The sequence below is a fragment of the Diplotaxodon limnothrissa genome, linkage group LG2 (assembly GCF_057381915.1).
Source record: "Diplotaxodon limnothrissa isolate DT_005_m linkage group LG2, D_limnothrissa_male_GT1.1, whole genome shotgun sequence".
NCBI lineage: Eukaryota > Metazoa > Chordata > Actinopteri > Cichliformes > Cichlidae > Diplotaxodon > Diplotaxodon limnothrissa.
In genome coordinates, this window is record NC_140597.1 from 34,956,561 (window position 1) to 34,972,306 (window position 15,746).

At 41.1% G+C, this 15,746-nt stretch overlaps 1 protein-coding gene across 1 annotated transcript; it reads right to left on the reverse strand.

The window, feature by feature from the left end:
* Positions 1-1,429: 1,429 nt before the first annotated feature.
* ehd1a (EH-domain containing 1a) lies at positions 1,430-14,873 on the reverse strand. The gene is made up of 6 exons (XM_085372089.1): positions 14,116-14,873; positions 9,583-9,680; positions 4,804-5,045; positions 3,919-4,089; positions 2,416-2,580; positions 1,430-2,060 (listed from the first exon to the last, which is right to left on the reverse strand). The coding sequence occupies exons 1-6, from the start codon at positions 14,502-14,504 to the stop codon at positions 1,530-1,532; spliced, it is 1,596 nt and encodes a 531-aa protein (XP_085228215.1). The 5' UTR covers positions 14,505-14,873; the 3' UTR covers positions 1,430-1,529.
* Between the last annotated feature and the right edge of the window lie 873 nt (positions 14,874-15,746).

The window sequence follows — 15,746 nt, forward strand, 5'->3', positions numbered from 1 at the left end:
CTGGTTGAAACAGCACTTGTAATAACTCAGGAAGACACAAGAGAGCGCCTCTGGACCAGAGGAGAAATATCATGTATCTTATGCTGGCTGATAACTTACTGAGTCACTGTGCAGCGTTTCAGAGTAATTTTAAGATAAGATGGAAACACATGACCGTGAGTGTAATGGCGTGTTTTAGGAGGTAAACTGATTCTCTCAACTGATATTCAGTTACATAAAATGATCAGATGAGACGATGAATCTGCCATTTGGAAAATATGCAAACAAACATGATGAGACGTGCAGTGTATGAGGATGTGTTTGTGCAACTCTTGGAATTGCATAAGTCATCTTTCTGCATTTCCCTTTACAAACACTGAGAAAACAGCCGATACATACAGGCCTGACGAGTATTATTTATACTTCAGTTGCTTGTTTTGACATCTGACATCTACATTAGGCCTGCTCAGGTTATATAGTCGCACAGATTTATAAGGCGAATAAAAGTGTATATTATTTCCAGGCTCACTGGAGAGTGTTTCCTGTCTTTCTGTTTACAATTTGTGCTCGTCTCTGAGCCCGGACTGAGTTTTTGTAAATTGTCTCCACGTGTCGTGTAAGAGCTCCAGAGAACGCAAGCATGTCTGCCTTCGCCACCATTTTCAATTTGTCCTTGAAAACGTGCAGGCAGAAGCCACTTTCATGGCTAAATTACCTTATATGTCCTCCCAGCCCCCTGCTTTGACTCTGTCTAGCCTACAGAGGGCAGAAAAGCACACTAAACCAATTTAAATTAATACATTAAATAGTCTCTGGATGACCTTTGGATGACCTCTGGGTGACACAGTCCTTGACATAACCTTTGGTAACAGAAAACCACTACAAATTTAAAGCACCAAACTATGAATCAGTTAAGATTTATTTAGCATATTTATTTAAATGTGTTTCCCCCATTTTAATAAGTAGCTTTCTTCTGACAAACCACTGTTAAATGTGATATAGCAATATTAAATACAAATCCACTTAACCTTTTGAATGGTACAAGCATTCCTTTTTATTTATCCGGCAAAATAATAAAAAAGGAAGCTTCTGGAAAGAGTCAAAGTTAACAGTGAGGAAATACAAAAATAGAGATAAAGCACATCTAACCGCTGTTTTGATTAATTTCCTTTCTGTTTCCCATTTGGAAAAAAAAACTAGATTTCTTTGGATCAACATATAACAATATGAAGTGTATATTTGTAAGACATCTTTTACACAGGATGCATAAATCCATGTTCCACCTCATCGTGTGACCTCCAGCTACCCATCAGTTTGGTAATTGTCCTTCTATCGGTCTGCAAATAAAACCCCTCTCCCACCGTTTATTTCACACACACTAAACATTATCCCCAGATTCACAAAGATGGACCCGCCCTCCCTCCCACCCAACCCCCAGATACCCTCCAGTCTCTCTCTGGTGAAAAATACCCCAGGTGCTGCCGTTCTTTCTTGAAGTTAGACACTGCCTGGAGAGCCCTGTGTTGACATCAATGATCTGCAGGGTGCATCTAGGCCTCCACCGTCCCACGTTTAGACGGGGGCACCAGGTGGTCTGGCAGCGTGGGAGGCAGCTCGTGGCCCTCCAGCTTTACCTTGATCAGGTGGTTGGCCAGGGCAAACTCCTCGTCGTCGAGGAAGCCATCTTTATCCACATCTGCCAGCTTCCAGATCTTTCCCAGGACTGTGTTGGGCAGCTTGGACTTCACCAACTCCTTCTTGGCGGCAGCGCCGGACACTTTGCCGTTGATGGGAGAGAGGGTGTAAAAGATCTCATCGTACGTGGGCTTGTCGCGACCCACCACCCACTCCAGCTCGTCAATGCCTTCGCTGGCACCCTCACCGTAACCGTGGCCAAAGGGACCACTCATGGTTCCCTCAAAAGCTCCACCCTTGACGGTCTGGCTGGGCATGGAGGCCTCTTCCTGGCGGACCATTGCCATGAGACGTGCGATGTCATTGGCGAGCATGTCCTCCACCGCCTCCAGCAGTTTGGGTTTGAGTGAAGCAAACTTGGTGAAGTCCTGACCGTTTAGCAGCTCCTGAGGGAATGAAGGTGGTTGAGAGAAAACAGGAATTGGTGATAGAAATAGATCAGTCTTCAATGGCTACCAATGGGAGCAACATACAAGAAGCAGGATTTCCTGACAAACCAGGAAAAATAAATCTCATCGCCGTCCTGGCCCATCCTGGAGGGCAAGAGCAGGAAAGAAGGGCAAAGATGTGAAGAGTAAAAGGTTGGAAGGTCATTCTACTCTGAACAGCCTGTTTCTAACACTTTATACAACACTCCAAAAATAGAGTTGTGTTTTCATCAGATCTGTAACTCAAGACAGCACTTCAGTTTTGTCAGGGAAGTGCTTCAGTTCTTTCTTTTTTCCCCTTTTTAAATCTTACCTGCATTTTATCAAGTTTGGGGAAGTCTCCGGGTGAGATCTGGTGCTCCTTCTCTATCTTGTGGTAGATTTCCCCCAGGTTGGCAATCAACTCCTTCTTTTTGGAGTCCTTTCCAAACACACTCGGCATCTCCTTTTTCAGAGAGCTGATAATGTAAGCTTGCACCTGAATGCATAAGAGAAAAAGCAGAAATTCTTAGCACCCTCTGGACTTCTGCATTAAACATTTCAGAGCTACAACATCTGAATTTTGGACTTTTCAATCAGGCAGAAGGCCAAATGAAGGGAACTAGATTTAAAATGGATGTCTGCAGTGTATTTTTAAATTTCAGATATATACATATTGACTAAAAGCAGAAATAGATAAACCCTGTGCTATAATTTGTATTAGTCGTTTTAAAACTGACATATGTTCAAACATATCACTGGGCTGACATCTGCTTGTGGTGACTTTAAACATGAAACACTAAGTTGCAGGGTGGGGATTGTTTGTTTTTTGGTGTCACCCTATTAGTGACATAAGACAGGGGCTTAAAAAGAATAGAGAGTGAAAATATGACCACATAAATTAAACTCAGCAGCCAAGTCTAAGAATGGTAATCTGTGACAGAAATATCCATTTAAAAAAAAATTCAACATTTTTTTTTTTTACTTTTTGGTTTCTTTAAAAATGTACAATTAAATGAAAAATGCCACCAAAATGTAAGAAGATAGGACGGGTCTATGGCTGGAACGTGTAAAAACACAGTAACACATACTACATCGAGACAGAACACAGTGACGCATATTTCCAGGGTAAATAAATGCATATAAAATGTGTTTTCTGACATCGCAGGCTTTCTTCCGAAAGTGGTCAGTGCTGTTTTTCTGTGTTTTTTTTTTATTATTTATAATTCATGTTTTTTTTGGTTTTTTTTTTTTTGTTTGTTTGTTTTTTTGTTGTTTTTTTTTTTTTAAATATACCATTTATAAAAATATGCCAAAAAAAAAAAAAAAAAAAAAGTATACTGGTACTTTCAACGGGTTGTGTTTATGATGTGAACGCTACAAAGCTTAGTTTATACTATTACAGTGTTATTTGTCACCTGTGCCCCAGATGTAATGTCACCGCTGCTGCTGGTTGACATGTGGTGAGCTTGGTTTCATGCAGACGCACACCTAACGCCGGTAAACTGCCATGTGCACTGAGCTCACTCTATGTGAAAAGAGCAGCAGGCTGAACTCTAAGCTTGTCTATAGACACTCCTATGATCCATCAGTGAGTGACTAGTGGATTATCACACACCACAGAACTAGTGGTGGTGTATAGCACTGAATTTTTTAAAATGCATTTCCTACCAATCCATACCAATTCTAAAGGTGAACCTGTGCCGTTTCTCCAAGTATCCATGCCTATCCTTTAAAGGAAGCATAGGTGCTACTCAAGCACTGGTATAAAAGAATGTGGTGCTTTGTGCAATGATCATTGCATTGGGCCACAGGGTTTAATTTTCTTAATACTGACCTTGGCGAGACGTGCTCGCTTGATGAGGTCATTAAGTTTGCGTAGAGCTGCATTGCGTGGCAGCGACTGAATGTCCACAAAAAGGTCCTGTTCCTCCGCCTCAAACAACTTCCTGTTGTCCGGGACCAACAAGGGCTGTGCCCAGAATGACCCAATGTACACACGCACCACCTAGAATAAAGGTTTTCCAAGTTAATATCCATTCATCTCCATCAGGTTACACTTTACAGCTCAAACCCACGGCAAGAAATTCTCTCACAGGCCACATATGTGACATTGTTCTCATGGATTTATAAACAGAAGTAAAACATTTATATAGTCCAACACAATAAAAACAAGAAAAGAGTGTAAGACTGAGTTAATCAGGAGTACATTTTTTTAAAAATGTGACTGATTTGTAGTGTTAATCCTTCAAACAGGATATGAACTACAGATCAAAGTCAATGAGTAATTATCTGCATGCTCCAAAGGTTTCCCTGGGATCACTTTATGAATATGGCTCTGGATCAAACATTAACTCAGTATTCAGGTGGAAAAATCACAAGTGCTTATGTCACGTGATATCAGCTAGGACATGGGATTTGACATGGATGGTATTTTATCCGCGTTTCACTTTCATTAAGGTGTTTTTTTTCTTAAGTTCCTTGGTAAAGTGAGAACTTGATAACGTTGGAAAAGCTATCCAACCTTCGCCTGGAGCTTGGCTTTCACTCTGAAACAGTAACATCCTTTGTTTGCTCCACATGTGTCTAACACTTGATTACTACGAGGCTAGAGTGAAATAATTCTCACAGCGTTACAAATCTTCAGTCAAAAACAGAATTGTAAAAAACAACAACAAAAAAAGCAAAAACAACAAAAGGGCTTTTTTTCCCCCCTTCCCACCTCAGGTGTGTTGATGATTTTACCCAAAGACCACATCAGCGCTCCATAGACCCTCATCAGCTGCTGGGTGCTGATCTGGTCTGCCTTGTTGAGCACCACGCGCATTTTGTCCTCATGGTTCTTGAGTGCGCGGATCACCTCGGAGAACTCATCAGAGATATCCAGCTTGTGGGCATCAAACAGGAGGATGATGCGATCCACGCGTTCAGCGAACCACTCGAGCACAGCGGCAAAGTCGTACCCTGGAGAGAGTAAAGAAAAGCTTTTTGAAACATCTTTAAATATATTAAATGTCGCATTACTGGGTTTCTTAACTGGACTGTTTTCCCAGCTCTAAACCTTTTGTCTACAATAAGGTCTGAACAACATTAAAACTTAGGTAGGTGTGTATGCTGCTTGAAATCAAGTTTCCCCAAACAGATGATGCATTGCCATTAAAACAAAAACAAGACAGTACATGTTAAATTCAGCCATATTACGAATTATTATAGTGTCATGCTGTTAACATATGGGGAGTGATAAAGAACTGTCATGACTAGATAAGCTCACAGTGACACACATAGCAGGCTACATTGTCCTGGGTATCAGTGTGCACTATTATCTTCCAATGTTTGTTCATATTCTACTTGAGCACATCAAGTGCAACGGTGTGGCAGCCATCTGACCTGAAAGAAACTCCAATAACTTGCATCTTTAAAGAAGTTTAGTTTTGGACTCTACACATATTTATATTCCAGGTAATGTTTAGATAAGGGATTTCAAGAGGCAGGTCTTTTTCCTCTGATTACTGATTAACTGGCTTTACTGCTTTACTGAGACAGAGAGAGAGTGGTATAAAGGTAAGTTTAAACCACAGTACCTCTGGATAATCTGAAGCATGACATGTTTTTTTCTGGCCTGCAGCAGGCCGTGGGAGGTTGACAATGCAGAGCCTGTTACTTTGTCTGACATAACCTAGTACTTCTGACCCTTTAAAAACAAACAATTGAACCATCAATGTAACAAAAAAACATTTTGAAAATTGTGTTGCAACATTGAAGGGTGGGTGACTCCTGTGGAACTGGCTAAAAGCTTTTTTCTTTGGAGGTTTTAGCCTCAGGAATAAAATGACCTCTGGACACAGCAGATTCTGCAACGTGCCTTAGAGAAACCAAGCAACGAAAGATCAACAGAAAGCAGGAAGACACATACTTGATATAAGGTGTTAAACTGAAAATGCTATACACTGTAACATCTTTAAAAAAATAAATTAAAAAAAAGTGAATAGCTTGACCAGAATGTGCACTACACACACTTCTATAGCCGCCTGAGCACAGAAACTTACTGTACTATTCACTTCCTTTGGTTATTTGAGAAACTCAGGGCAGAGTCAGATTGCATAAATTGGCTTTTTCCCCCCTAAGTTTTCATTTGCCTCAAGGACTTGAGGAGGTAGGAGCGAAGAGAGCAGTGGTTTTCATTAGTGTGTGCATTCTTTTCTGAGCCAATGAGACAGTCGCTCTAAAAGCTCATCGCAGCAGCTGCACAATTGACGGCAGATCTGCAGCTCATGCATTCCAACATGGCTGGCTTTTGTCCCTGTCCAAATACATGTATACAAAAGAGCAACGGAGAGATACGGTCAAAAGAGCAACTCTGTGATGGAGACACGAAGAGGGAGACATGGAGATAAAAAGAGAATAAAGAGGGAACACAGAGAGTAAAAGTGAAAGTAAAATGACAAGGTCTGGATGAATATAGCAGATGGATACTGGAAAATTAGTTCATGCTTGTAACATGTGAAAGTAAAGGGGCATAAAGGGGGACTGCTTGCAGTTAAGGATCCCAGTGGGAGCCAGATGAGGATATTTGTTCATTCCATCTTAAGTCTGTTTTTAAACGCACATGTCAGGGAATCGGAGAGGCAGCTGCTCAAGGCTGACTTAGAACACATAGCATTAACAACTGCTGTGTCTGTACTATTCACACAGACATGAAGGGATAGAGCCATGCACTCATGACTTCATGGCTTCAAAATAATGTGCCTCTTAGACAGAGAGCAGATGATTGGAAAAAACCCTGAGCATATTTTCTTTCAGAATTCTGGGAAAGTCGAAGGACTAGTTTGGAATTCGAGAAACAGAATTCCATATCACAGCACAGCAGCTATAAAACAACAGATAGGACTTAGCATAAAGTTGTGCGATATGCCAAGGTCTGTTAAACAAAAGGCCAACAGAAACAACAGATGAAATTAAACATCTGTTTGCTGCACATTTACTTCACAGCAAGGACATATTTCCAGAAAGTGACATCCTCTTCTTCAGAATAATCCTTAAGTGTTATTTTTTATCTCTTAATAGTGGCAGGCTCAGCCTTTTTAAAAAAATGTATTTACAATCTGCTTACGTGGACCTATTATGCTCACTTCCAGCTCCAGATGTTTATTCTTAGACTCTAGTAGAGTTTTGCACGAGTCAGTTTAGTTTATTTATGCAGGTCATTGGTGCAAGCCCCCAGTTCATCATTGCCTGAAACAAACTGTTTTTACTCTCTCTCTTTAAGACATCCCTCTTCTGACTGGCTGCCTTGCAAAGGTTTGTACAGCAGGTGGGGGGGGATTTTATGCTCACAGAAGGAGACTGGTGTCTGAGGTGACCACAGTAGGAACATCCCCTCTCTGTGGCAATATAAAGAGCCAAGAGCAGAAAAAAAAAAAAAAAAACACTGCCTGAGATTTTGCCATACAGGGATTACTTTTCATTGCACAGTCTTGTATAATCTTACTTGCACTTCTTGCTGACTGTTTCAGTCCTTTGCTATGTTTAACAGGAGCTCCCACCAATGTAGGAGCGCATACATGACAGAAAAAAAGGGCAACAAGTCCCCTCTAATTTTGCTAAATAGCATTAAAATATCATTGTCAATTCATCAGCACTGCTTGTCGGAAAACACACCACCTAGTTCCAGTTTTACTATAGCTTTTGCCACTTCATAGTTTACTAAGGAACAAGCACTGAACCACACATGCTGACCTAATCAAAAATAAACACAGTCCAAGTGTTATGCAATAAAAAAAGCACCATATACTTAAATCAATTTCACGTTTCCTGATTTTTTTCCTGAAAACTTTTGTAATTGTGAAGTTATGTAAACAGCCTGCACATTTGAAATTGTGCAATGCGGATCTACGCTAAAAACTAGAGACGTAGCAATCTGTGGAAACCTGAAATAATATCATAGCTTCCTGTAGGCCTGGTACAAAACAGATCTGCCATTATTCTGGGTGAGGCACACATGACCGTCAAAGTTGAGCAGCACAATCCAATCAGTTGTGTTTATATATGACACAGTTAGTACAGTATGTCTGCAGTACCGTATTGTATTCATGTTTATACAGAAACAGAGGAGAGGATAATGTCTGTAAGACAGTGTGTATGCGGAGGACAGTCTCTTTGACAGCAAGAATGTAGGAGTATGTGCTGTATGTATACAGCTGTTTAAGGTATGAAACATCAGATTTAGCGTCCTCGTGTCTTTAGTCAGGGTCACTTTTCCGTGTGCCAAATCTCTTTATTCATACTCAGATGTGCACATCCGTTTCTACGTCTACAGTCGCTTGTCTGGCCTTGTCAGTTTCTCTGGCCTTTCTCTTTCTACAGGCTAATTACATAATCAGTTTTTCTTTATTTAGCTTAATAGTCTTCTTTTTTCCCCCCATTTCTTCATATAGTGCCTCACAGGAAACAACTGCGATAAAGAGCAGCCTGTAAAGAAGCTGCCAAACACAGGCGGTAGTGGATAAGGGGAGGGCAGTCTTGGGAAACTCTGCTATGTTTGCCATTTTACTCCACTTCCTGTCTCTGGGTTGTACAGAAAACCTGTGCTTATATATGTGCTTCCTCTCAAACACACAGAGCAGGTGGGGGGAAAAAAAGAAGAGGCTATGTTTTGTTTGTAAGATCATCAAAAGTTACAAGAAAAGTGCGTATGTGGCAATTCTGAAATGACCCTGCAGGTCGAAGCATTGCTGAAGCATGCAGATAAAAATATAAATTGATCTATTTCCACAGAGTACAGGGAAATGATTCAGATCTGTAGTGATAAATAGTACATAGGAAGCAGAAAAGGTAAATCAAGTTTAAAAAGTAGTAATAAAGCAAATAAAAATAGGAAGAATGGTAATGCAGGACGCAATTTTTCATACCTTTTTAGGTCTGATTAGAAAACAAGAGGGATTTAAATGCAATCTATTATAATTATTCCCTACTATATCTTTTTATTCCTGGAGCTTTGCTTAAAATAGTCCTTATTTATCTTATACCGGGCCTTGGTCTTGGGCCTCAGCTCTGTTTTAGCTCCTCTCCCTTTCAGACAATTTCTTTAAAGGCGCTGAAGAGCTACAAAGAATGAAAAGTGCTATGTGGCCTCTTGGCACTGTCATGCTGTTGAGGTCTCCATCAGATTTATGTAACCTGTTTGGTTAGGCATTGACCTAGAGGTGTTAAAGGAGCTAAATACAGGTTTGACAACACAGTGAGCCAAACTGCTGCAGTAAATTGGCAGTGCATTTGCTAAACAGAAACAGGCTTGGGGAAAGGAGGGTATGTTTGTTGTTTCAACATTTCTTTTTCAGAAGTGAAGTTGTCACTTCCTGTGGTTTTATTTTGCATACATGCAATGCTTTCTGATTGCGCTTGTTTCTGGGTTCTGAGCAGTGGGTGTGGTGTGGTAGAGTTTTAAGAACATGAAACAAGGCGTATGTGAAAGGTGGGAAAACTGGATGTATGTGAGGCAGACCTCTGCTTATCCTCTGCTTCTCCCCTGACAGGATTCCAGGAGTATCAATGATGCTGATGCTCTCCAGGACGGGGTTAGGCATCTGGGCACACATGAACCTGCCAAGGAGGTAGAGAGGGGGAGGAGGGGGTGAGAGACACAGAGCACAGAGAGAGGGGAGAAAAAGAAAGTGAAAGAGCATTATGAAAGAGAGAGGGAGAGATTGGATCAAGAATAACAGGCAGAGGGGTGTAAAAGGAGAGAGGGATACAAAACTGGTTAGGTGAGAATGCTTACATAGAACTCCTATTAAACAGACATTAATCTTGAACTTTGTAGCAACAATATCTCAAGAATAAAATAATGTTCTTTCTTGTTGGAAGAAACCTGAAACTAATATAAAATAGGAGTCTGTTAACAGGACAAAGCTGGGGTTTAGAGGACAGCTACAATCTCATTTTACAAATCCTCGATGCCTTAAGGTAAACTAAAAATGTACATTTCTGAAGTTAACAGTTATTCTACATCTGCCCTTTAATGTTCAACTAGTCATTTGCTTTATAAAGTGTGTGGTTATTGTAAAAGACTGCTACCAACTGCTGCTTTTAACACATTTGATTCAATATTTTTAAGATGAAATGAATGGACGTGTGACATTTTTTGCTTAAAGACTTGCTTATTATCAATAATGGCTTATCAAAGCAGTAATTTCTTTTTGTCGTTCAACAAGCTGATTAATTATTTCAGCTCTAGTTTGGATGTTTTGCCCTCAACAACAGTGAGGCTACATAATTATACAGTCAGATTTTCCAAACGGCGTGACAGCCATGCTTTTAGGTCAGCACTGAGGTAAGAATATTTAATAAGGGAAACATATGAACAATACATGATAAGCCATAAATTATATGCCTTAGTCATTCCCAGTGCGGCATAATTCACTTTACAATACTCTCATCAAGCTGGGACACTGGGGTTTAAATTTTAAAGCCGAGTGTGAGCCCTTAAACAGAAATGAAGCCAAGAAATTCAAACACAGACAGATATAAGAATGAAAGTAGATGACTGCTTTTGCATACACCCCCATTGTCCCACTCAGGACAAAGAAGGGGATTGTTAAGACACCACACAGTCAGGAGTACTACTTCTCACACTCTGTTGCCCTTTCAGTCAAACTGAACTGATACTCACAACATGAGCTCAGAAGCAGCAGGTCATAAGACTGGGGGAGAAAAAAAAGAAAAAAAAAATCGTGCTTTTACATTCCTGCTGTGACCGCGCTGAGAACGCACGCACACACACACACACGAGAAAACCCTAACAAAGCAGGGAAAGGAAAAATCCACAAAGAGCAACTTAAAGAAATATAAGAATAGGGCTTCCTGCATAGAGGCCCTGTGTATTAATGTTACAATAATAAACTACAAAAAGATAACAAACGTGCAGGTTTTTCACTCTCTCGCTCTTAAAGCTGATGGCATGTGATTCCCAATAGGAATTTTGGCTGAGCTTTTCCATTTCAGCCATCTATCCAAACATTTTTCCACATAGAGCTAGCAGGAAAAAAAAAAATGTTCCAATGAACTTGAGCTGGAATTCTTTGAAACGGAGGGCCCAAGGGGACGAGGGGGGACGGTGCATTAGCATATCAAAGATCCTTCAGTTTTTCACTATATCTTCAGAAAGTGGGAAATGCACCACAGTGTAAAAGACATCAAGCCTATGCTGTGATAGCAAATCTGGCTCCAGCTAATGACCTCCTGACCTATGACCTTCCCTCACGTCGTAACCTCAACTTCCCTGAGAGAAGAGGAAACGGGGTATCTGTCATTACTGCTGGAGATGCAAACAGCAGGTTACAACTGTGTGACTTTTCCTTCTTCCTGTGAAGTCTTGCCTCGTGTGGGTGAATCAATCATTTCACTACACACATACCTACACAGGTCTTCATGCTAACCTCTGTATAAGAGTGTACATGTGTCAGCCGCTATCACAACAAAGTGCAGAGTCAGCACCCTGGAGGAGTACAGGACGGAGCAGGATAATGTGGGCCGGGGTGGGCCAGTGCGGAACTTGAGCTCTGCTGACTCCGATTTTACTGACTAAACATTTACAGAAAGCACTGACATACACTGAGGGGCTCTGACTGCAGTTGAATTAAACATAAAAGGGGAAGAAGAGCTAAAACATTTGCATGCTCATCTAGGTGTAAAAGAAACTGGGTAACTTTTGTGGAAACACTCAGAACAGTATCACTGCACAAACAATGAAAGGTCAACCACAATTCAATAAATTCAATTTTTTTTTTTTAAACCACCAAAATTGGGAAGCTACCTACTATTTTGGGCTTAGAAAACCCAAGAGAAAGCTCTGCATTTGAGGATCACATGACTGATTTCTGTTTACTCACTTCATAAATAACTGCTTATACCGAGAGCCTGGTATTTAAAGGCTAATCTGAAGTTTGAATGACTATAGTTAAGAGCTATTAAGAGAAGCTGCCCTGACAGTCTCATTCAGTCAATTACCAATGTGACCCTTGATATTACCTACCTAGCTGAAGACCAGGCTAAATTCTTTGACTTCCTGAGAGGAAAATGGAAAACTGGCCTCAGAAGTATGGTTCAGAAGTCAGCCTGGTTCTAAATGTTTATCTACATCCAGTTCTTCGTGGAAAATTTTAATCAATTCATCAACTTGCAGGCCACTTCTTGGCTAAATGCCACGTGAGCTGTTTAAACAGTTCATACACCTGCTATTGTCTTACCCACATATCCTGTTGTGTGTGATCATGTGAGCTCTAAACCAGCATATGCCCGCTCATGTCTGCATATGCTTCTGAGACAGAGATGCACACTGAAGTGAAAGACTACCACAAGTCCCACAATACCGCAGGACTGTTTCCAGCAGTTTGGCAAATGATGCTACAACGGACAATAGCTTTTGTTCAAATCTTATCTGTCTTCCCTTCAAGTCAGTAATAAAGCCATAGTGACCAATGAAGTCTTAGAGTCCCCTATTCTTACTTCACATTTTCAAGTTTGAGTGATGACACTTGGCAAAGGTTTGACACTCATGCGAGATAAACCAAACACTCTACAATAATAAAGGAAGGGCTGTCATGAGATAATGGGAAATTAGTCCAGCTAGGGAAGTGTCAAGTTGAGTGTTTGCGCTACCCTACCTACACCCACATAATACCCTGAAACTAATAACAGAACAAGTATTATGACTGTCCCAGAGTTTTTCAGTTGTGCATTATTTGTTAATCCCACTCAGGGTGCGACTCAGGCAGAGAAGGGGGGCATACCTACATCCTCTACAGGAAATGACATAATCAGCAATCAGATGTTTGACATATGATGTCAAATTCTGCCCCCCCCAAAAGCCCCCCAGCACCTAGGAGACTGTTTTAAGAAACGTCACACTGGCTCTGGCTCACTGCACATTGCTTGTGCAGTTTCACTTGCACTCTGAGCTGGGAGGAGCATTTACTCAATGAAACACTCAAAGATTGAGCTGCCCTTGGCACTCTCTGGGTTTGAAAGAATACCCTAGAATCAGTTTTCTATGCCATTTATTTAATTTTATTCTGCTGTTTTTGATTATTTCTGCATTCTTGTCATAATTAAAATTGCATTAACTGGTAAAAGACCCACAAGGGGAATACTTCTGAGTCATCTGAGTGTTTGCTGGGGGACATTTTTGTTGGATTAGGACATGAGCTGAGTAACAAATATAAAAGTAATTAATAATGCTTTGGGAGTGGCTGTGTTTCCCCATAATCTCTTCGTTATCTGGATCATGGACTAGAATTGACCAACTTCACATAAGCCAGTCTAGTAGTGCCAAAAAGTATGTTACAATAGTCAAAATCGATAACCACGCCTTTAATCCTTTGTGATAGGACTATAAAAGGTCACAGGTAGCGGATGAGGGAGTTGGTTTACCATGCCATAGGACATGAAAGTTATGGCTTCATGAGCTGAGGACAGGACAAGGTCGGCATGCTCCCTAGCAATATAACCTTCAACTATTTCTAAGTTCAAGAGGCCACACTGGGAGAAAATGGTCAGCCAAGAGTGACTCTGCCAGGTGGCGAAGAAGATCATTTGATTGGTAGCATATGATACAAAGCGAAAGGGAAAGGCTAGTGGGAAAAGGTGTTGGAAAGCACCTTCCAACCCTCTGCTTTATATACAAGCTACATCTGTCATCTATTGACACAAAACACCAGCATTCTTTTAAGATGATGAAAGAGGTAAAACCCTCACAGTCTCGGCTCATTTTAAAAGATTGTGCAACAGCATAATGTGAGAATGTACCTTGAAACGTGTCGTACATGTAAGAACATGTAGGAGTGCATTTAAAATCAGGGCTGCTGTGTTATTATGACAGTTTCTCAACACACAACAGCACTAAAGTGAGAATTCGAGTCAGCCCCATTCATTTCATTCACAGAGTAATGAATAACCCTGGGAGGTGGAGGTAGTGGTGGGAGTCATATAATTTTTCATATCCTCTTTGATAGAGTGGAGTCCTGCTCACTGGCTTTACCTGTTGAGAAATGCGTTACCAAAGGCGTTGAGCTTGCGGAAGGGCTTCTTGGGATCGACAACCAGGGCATTACCCGGTATCACCCCGTCCTGTTCCCCGTGCATCACCGCGATGAAAGAGTCTGTTGTCGGCTCCGGGCCAATCCGCATACCGGGGAAGTCCTGCTCCATGAGGTGCCGGATAAATGTGGTCTTCCCGGTGGAGTACTGGCCGACCAGGAGAACCATGGGCTTGTTATCAAAGTCGGCATCTTCGAGGGCTGGGGAGTGGAAGTCGTGGAATCGATACGTGTCCTCTAGCGGGAACAGTTTGGTCCGGTAAAGCCGCCGCAGTCCCTCCGACACGTTCTGAAACAGCTCGGGATCCTTCTTCAAGTTTTTCCTGAACATGGTTGCTTCTTTTCGCCTACTTGACACGAGGGTTTCAGTCTCCCCTTTAATAAGTATCGAATTTAGAGGTGTGGGTGCTCACACCGCCGAGAGAGTAGCTGCCTGCTGGTATAAAGCTACGGACTGGGCGAGGCTGAAGTTTTTGTCCCCACCCTCCTCTTTGCTAGCTAGCCACGCAACTGCGAAGTCAGTCATTCAAGGAGGACTCCTTTTTCACTGGACGTTATCTAACGTGACGTGACACGACACGCCACCATAAAAACTAAGCTGCGGTCAGATAGATGCAGTCAATTGCTGCTTAAATGTCAGACAGCAAAACTGTTTATTGGCTTGCCAGCCGACTAGCCACCTGCTGACAGTTGATGAACCGCCGAAGAGGACTTATTCCGGAAACAGTATTTTTTTTTTTTTTTTGCGGGGACTACCGCTACAGTCTGTATTTCACAATAAAAGCCTCTGTTCTTCATAACCCATATGAAAACTTTGATGAAAGCATGTATTCATTCATTTGTTCATATATATATGAACCTGTGAAGCCTCTGCATGAAAAGTTCATACACATACAGTTGTGTGAAAACGCGCTAGTGCAACAGTCTAGGATATGGCTCTATCACAACTTTTTAAAGTATACAGTCCCCCTTCACAGTAACAGCCACAACAGACAGGTTTTACACAAAGAAAATGTCAAATACCCAATAATCCATACTAGGAGCATGCAATTAGCCAGAGAGAGTTTAAAGAACTGTCTTTAAACAGGAGGCGACCCTGAGGCTTAGCAATACTGGGTGAAATCCAAATGCTTATAACTGCAGTGTCACCAGACGATCTCTCTATTCTCTAATATTGTTTTACTACGCTAAACATCTTAGTGTCCGGATGCCACTAGGAAAGTGTATTATGCTAAATGTGTTACTGTTATGAACAACAACCCATATGAAAACTTTGATGAAAGCATGTATTCATTCATTTGTTCATATGTATGAACCCGTGAAGCTTCTAATAACATTCACTATGAATTAATATTCACTATATTGTGTTTATGTGCAGTGTTTGTAGTGGAACTAGCGTTACTTTTAATTTGAAATGACTACATCAAATTGCAAACAGTGATTTAGTTTTGGTTTGACTTTTCATTACAAAAACAAAGACAGCTTCTTTGTTAGCACTCATGATGATTGTGTTCTCAGGCTGAGTGGTGAGTATTTTTTTACTCTGTTTTCAGTTTGTTGAGCTGAAAAAGAT